The 6094-nt window shown below is 35.6% G+C and overlaps 1 protein-coding gene across 2 annotated transcripts; it reads left to right on the top strand.

Annotated features, from left to right (window-relative positions):
• The first annotated feature begins 2995 nt into the window (after nucleotides 1-2995).
• Nucleotides 2996-5581, top strand: LOC135832505 (uncharacterized). 2 transcript variants are annotated; one of them, XM_065345788.1, is made up of 10 exons: nucleotides 2996-3106; nucleotides 3185-3408; nucleotides 3485-3665; nucleotides 3753-3898; nucleotides 3968-4046; nucleotides 4130-4331; nucleotides 4410-4581; nucleotides 4656-4900; nucleotides 5026-5088; nucleotides 5243-5581. In XM_065345788.1, exons 3-10 carry the CDS (start codon nucleotides 3539-3541, stop codon nucleotides 5313-5315), a joined length of 1107 nt encoding a protein of 368 aa, XP_065201860.1. In that variant the 5' UTR covers nucleotides 2996-3106; nucleotides 3185-3408; nucleotides 3485-3538; the 3' UTR covers nucleotides 5316-5581. The 2 variants fall into 2 exon arrangements, with proteins under 2 accessions (XP_065201860.1, XP_065201870.1); XM_065345798.1 differs by lacking the exon at nucleotides 5026-5088.
• Nucleotides 5582-6094: the final 513 nt, after the last annotated feature.

The following is a 6094-nucleotide window of genomic DNA, read 5'->3' as shown; positions in this document are numbered from 1 at the left end:
GTCATTTTTTTTTGGGTATGATTTATCGTTACGACAAAAAAGGGGGAATGCACGACAAAAATAAGGGGTTTAAGCGACAGAAAAAATAAATACCACGGCTCACAAAAAACACGACAAAAAAATTACTTCAACGACAGGCATTTTATATTGCACGGTAAAAAAATGCGTTCAACGACAACTAATTATTTTACACGACAACCGGATAAGCGAAATTCACGACACAATAGTATCTTGCAATGACTAATTTTATGATTAAAAAACCGCAATTTATACAATTAAAATAGAGACTACACGGACTACACATTTGCAAATAAAAAAAGTTTTATTGCAGCAATGGTGCCCTTTTGGATTTAGCTGGCCTCCCACGCTTGTGTTTTTGGCCGAAGGGAATGGATTTCGCCTCCGGGGGGGGGGGCATTTCTGACAACTGTGCATTCCAAGTACATGTTTACATGTTATTCTTTCATGAAATAAGGGCATGAGCAAGTTGATAATTCCAAATTGTTCAATACAATGCTGATTTTCCAAATTCCATGCGTGAGTTTGAGGAATTTGTCAAAAGTTTTCCAATGTTTGTCTGCAGATTTGAAGGTTTCGATCAATTTGGGAGTAATTGAGTGTTTGGCTGTGCTGGAGCCGGAGGTGGTGAAAAAAAAGGGAGCAGCGCTGGAATCGCCTGGAATTTGAATCACTTTTTTGTTTTGAGCAGCCCATTGATACCCAGAGATCCACTCCTTTAAAGACACATCTGGAGAAGTGACAAAATGTAGACAGTTCTGAATTACAACTTTATCATATTCTATTGTAGGTACCAATTATGTGCAGTTCAAACACTATACCCAAGTCCAGATGTAGTTGTCGCTTTAAATCGTACTTTGTCGTTCTAACACTCATATCTGTCGGGAGAAGTAGTCGTGATTCATAAACAAAAATAGTCGTGATGACGACCTGTTTAGTCGCTTAAAAACTTCTGTTTTTAGTACCTAATTTGTCGTTAATACCCCTTTTATTGTCGTAAGACTTGCCTGTCGTTCAAACCACCTTTTTTGTCGTTCGATTAAATATTTCCCTTTTTTTTTGGAGAAGCATAATTTGGCCCCAACTTGATGAAAAAAATTCAGATTCATACCATTGGTGAGTATCACCATTGTGAACAACATATCCAAATTTCAGCTTCCTAGGTCCAATTTAAAGTGAAAAAAAACTGATTTTGACCCTATTTTTGACCCCTACCCCACTCTTAAAATTGACCTAAGGAGCCCCGATGTCCAGCATACAATGGGATGGTGCCACTTGAGTGTATTTGACAGATTTTAACCTTCCAACCCTATTTGATCCCTCTCCAGGGTCAAAAAAGTTGATTTTTTGGCCATTTTACATGTTTTTCAACCTTTAGGAAAGCCTACAGCCCCTCCAAATTGACCTAGAGGGTCCAAATTTTCACAGTACATTGGGAGGATGTACCCAAAGTGCCTTTTGCAGGTTTCAACTTTCTAATCCTATTTTATCCCTCTCCAGGATCAAAAAAAATGATTTTTTGGCCATTTTACATGTTTTTTTCGACCTTTAGGAAAGCCTACAGCCCCCCTCCCAAATTGACCGGGAGGATCCAAATTTTCACAGTACATTGGGAGGATGTATCAGAAGTGCCTTTTGCTGGTTTCAACCTTCCAAACCCAGTTAACCCTTCTCCAGGGTAAGAAAAGTGGATTTTTCAGTTTTTTTCAAGTTTTTTTTTAAATTTTTAGAACAAAGTGCCTTTTGCAGGTTTCAGCCTTCCAATGAGCCCATTTGACTTCCTTCCAGAGTCAAAAAACTGGATTTTCAGCCAAATTTTTAGCCAAATTTTTGTAAAAAATGGGGTTATTTTGCAGTAGGCCAGACATTTGTATTTATAAGTTTTAGCACGATGGTGATTTTTACATTTTATGACCTGGAGCCTGTTCTAATTGATCAAATAAAGTCAAACTTGGGGAATAGGGTTCTCTTGGAAGCTAGAATTGACCCCTGCAGTTGAAAGGGTCAAAGTTGAAAATTATAGAAAGGTCATTTTTTTGGAGAAGCATAATTTGGCCCCAAATTGATGAAAAGAGTCCAGATTCATACCATTGGTAAGTATCGCCATTGTGAACAACATATCCAAATTTCAGCTTCCTAGGCCATTCCCACATGCTAAAAGAACACTGTACCTACTTGTGAAGAAAAATCCAAACAGGGGGAAAGCATTGCAGCGGAGCTGTAATTAATACAATAATACATAAGGTTTAAAACACTCATAATGTCACCATTTAATTCATCGAATGTTTTTAACAGAAAACATTGCCATCGTGTTTGAAAATCCTTCAAGTTTCTGGTAGAAAAATTTGGCTCTTACGTAGGGGCAGACTGCTGCGACTTTTTTTTAATTTTGCAAAGCTTTAGTGCTGATATTCTGGAGCCTGGAGCCCAAAAAACGTACATATCAATACCCCACTCGACTTTTTCAAAAATCTGCCCCTTTGGGCCTTTGCATACCTCTCTCCTGGGACCCCATACGGTTTTCGAACCAAAATAACGTCAAAAATGAATTCTGGAGCCCCAAAAAACGTACATATTGATACCCCACTCGATTTTTTCAGATATTTTCCCCTTTGCACCCCTCCCTTCTTGGGCCCCATTTGGGGTTCGATTCATAATAACGTAAAAAATGAATTTTGGAGCACAAACAACCGTACATATTGATACCCCACTCGACTTTTTCAAAAATTTACCCCTTTGCACCCTCCCTTCTGCAGCCCCAATTGGGGTTCAAACCAAAATAACGTCAAAAATGAATTCAGGACCTCAAGTCTCAAGTCAAAATACTCCTGTATCGAAAATATTGACGTCGAAATTTGCATTCATTATCATTTCTCAAAATATGATTAATGATTTTCAAAAAATTGTGTCGATGAAAAAAATAATGATGTGAATTGTGAAGATTTGTAAAAAGGCCTTATAGCGATAAGGCCCTTATTTGTATGTCCTGCACATTTGTTTACCATCTAATATACACGTGGTGATAACGCAGTGAAGATAAATGATAATGATAACCAGATCAGACTTCAGAGGCACTTCATTCAATTAGGTAATTATTCTTCTCTTTTATAAAATTTTAATTGAATTGCCAATTCCAAGGAGAATAATTTGATCGTGGAATAATTAGGTACTTTACTCGTGATGATGGAATATTGATCTCCACGCATGCTCGTCTTCACGTCTTGTTGCGTTTAATACGCAATTACGCATGTTCCACAAATGAGAAAAATTTTCGATTCAGTAATGCATCTTTAATCTTTAAAAATGAAAAATTTGGAGTTTCGGAATATACTTCGCAGCGTCATGACAGCATTTTCAATGCATGAAAAAGTAAAATTAGTCCTATCTCAGGTACCTGTATAATTAATCACATACTCGTATACGTGCTCTTTTATGATTAAAAATTTGATATCATTTCCTTTCGTAGGTGTTGATCAGTTTGGGCTGCTGAGGAAAGCCCTTCAGTTTCACGAAATACAAAATGTTGTTGTTGTTCGCAATTCTGAGCTGGAGTGCTTTTACCTCGGCAGAAATTGCAGAAGTTTCCGAAGTAAATATTACTAGAGGACATGTGTTCGTTTATGATCTATCGAAACTCGCCAAAAGTGGTAACTTTCAAGTGTTTGAAAACCTTAGACACGTACTATGTACTCCTCATCTTATAGTACTTACAGATTTTTCTTTTTTTAAATTAGAATTACAAGAAGGATATCATTTTACATTATCGGTCCCCGATGGTCCGGATTTACCATCGTGGCTGTTTACAAAAACCGACTGCAAATTGAAGAAAGCTTATTTATTCGGTGCTCCGCCCATTGATTCGGTTATTTCAAAGTTGGAAGTAAGCGTTTCATTTGGAAATATAATTTTATAAATTTTCAGTGTATTATTTTGTTAGTTTTGATTGCAGATACGAATCTGTATAACTACTTTCCCTGGATTTAAAACAATTTCCAGCATTGTGATTTTGAACATCGTTGAACCCACTGGTAGGTAATTGGAAGATGGATTATTATAATATTATTCGAATCGATTTACATAGTTATGAAAGCGATTTGTACTTTTTTTTCAGATGATATCGTGTATGAAATTCGTATACGAATAAGTAACTCGAACATTATGCAGATGCTCGAAACGAATCGATCGAAAGAATTGATGGAAATATTTGAAAATTATTTCTGGGAGCAGACCAAAGGCAAACTGTACTTGACGTTTTTAGCAGCCTCTGAAGATTTAGGTTTCAGATTACCAACGAGTCCCAGTGAAACTGCAGGGTAAATTAAGTAAATTGATTTTTTTTTACAGTTGGATGTGTTCTTGGTTTTATATTTTGTGTGTTTCATTTTTTTCAGCGTTGTACTGCATTTGGGAAGTGCTAAGAATTTTTCCCAATCTTTGATAGATTTGCAAAATGAAACCATGCCATTGTCGAAACATTGTCCAGAAGATTTTTATAAACGAGTAACCGTCGAACGATTCTTTCGACCGAAGAATTTCGTCGTTGATTGGTGCTTCTTTAAACTGGTAAATTATTTATAGCGTTTCGATACCTTGGGTCATTTGAGTATTGTTTTTATAATTTTGACTTTTTTTTCCAGGTAGATTACAACGAATGTCAAATAACGTCTTCGAACGAAAGACAGCCCAAATGCAACTACGTACCTTATAATTTCACTAGCGATTTACTCAGTGATGATATTGAAATATTGACAGAGAAGGCAAAATTACCTAGTTCGGAAATGCTCGAGATATTTGTAGTTGTGGTATTCATCCCATCGATATTGGTGACGATTTCACTTCTAGCTTGGCTGGTTTCTTTCATGTGTCTTCATCATGGTAAATTGTAAGTATGCACGTACATTTGAAAACATTTTAATTTCTTTTGTTTATTACCATCATCCGAAGGTGTCGATTTGAAACACATATTCGTTTTTGAGCTATCATACAATATAAATGTACTCATTACAGATATGATCCCTATTCTGATGATTATTTTGAAACTGTATTTTATATTTGCGAGGATTGCGGAAGGTAAAAGTGTGTTAGATGAGAAATTGTGTGAAACTAACAACTGTGAAAATATTGGGCTACTAATTTCAATATTCATAGCTTTAATCGTGCGTTCGATAATGTGTTACTTTTACTGGAGATGAGCTGTTTTCAATACATTTTGAAATTGTTTCAGCCCACCAAAAGATGAAGAGTGTTCGTTCGATGAAGATTTTAATAAAATGGGGCCTTCGTACGATTTAATCTAATCATTGCGTTAATTAATTCTTCCACGAGGAAATTAATATTATGCCTGGATGTTGCATTTAATATATCGTTTTTGTATGAAAATTAATTTATAATTTAATTTCAAGTCAGGAATAATAACATTGTTTGAATCTAGTCTTCGTTGTTTTCGGTTGTGTTTTCAATTTTGACAAATGCTGCCAAAAAAATACTCATTTATCGTTGTGTGATCAAGTAATCTTATCTTTGTTTATTATAATAATATAGAATCTGTATTAATTTTACAAAATGTTTTTATTTTTTTATTTTGAGCAGTTTATTTTACAACTTTATTTTTTAAGCAAGTTCTCTAATTAAAACGATTTTAAATTCTAATTCACAATAATTAACAATCGCTTTCGATCTAGCCCTAAATATTGCTCTGCCAGTCCGGACTCCGGAGCCGGAGGCTTTTTTTCAAATTCGAGAGCCGGGGCTGAAGGTGGTGGTGGCATTGACACCCCCTCCCCCCGCAAACACTGGTTCCTGGTTGTGAAGTTGAAGTCATCAATACTTCAAATTTTCCAATTTCCATAATATTTTTGGCTAAAGATATAGGCTAAAGCAACAACTAGCACTTCACTATTTCAATTTGCAAAACTATAGAAGCAAAAACAAACAAATGGAATTTTAAAAGTTTCCACGAATAAAGGCTGTGTAATTATTCTGTATCTGTGCCCTGTGGTGACTGAATCTGAATAAATGAAAAATTGAAAGAAAGAAAGTTCTAACTCCAACTTTCATAGTGCAACAGAAAGTTTTC

This window comes from Planococcus citri, chromosome 1, assembly GCF_950023065.1.
Source record: "Planococcus citri chromosome 1, ihPlaCitr1.1, whole genome shotgun sequence".
Taxonomy (NCBI): domain Eukaryota; kingdom Metazoa; phylum Arthropoda; class Insecta; order Hemiptera; family Pseudococcidae; genus Planococcus; species Planococcus citri.
The sequence above is the reverse complement of the archived record's forward strand: the minus strand, read 5'-3'. Positions and strand labels throughout refer to the sequence as shown.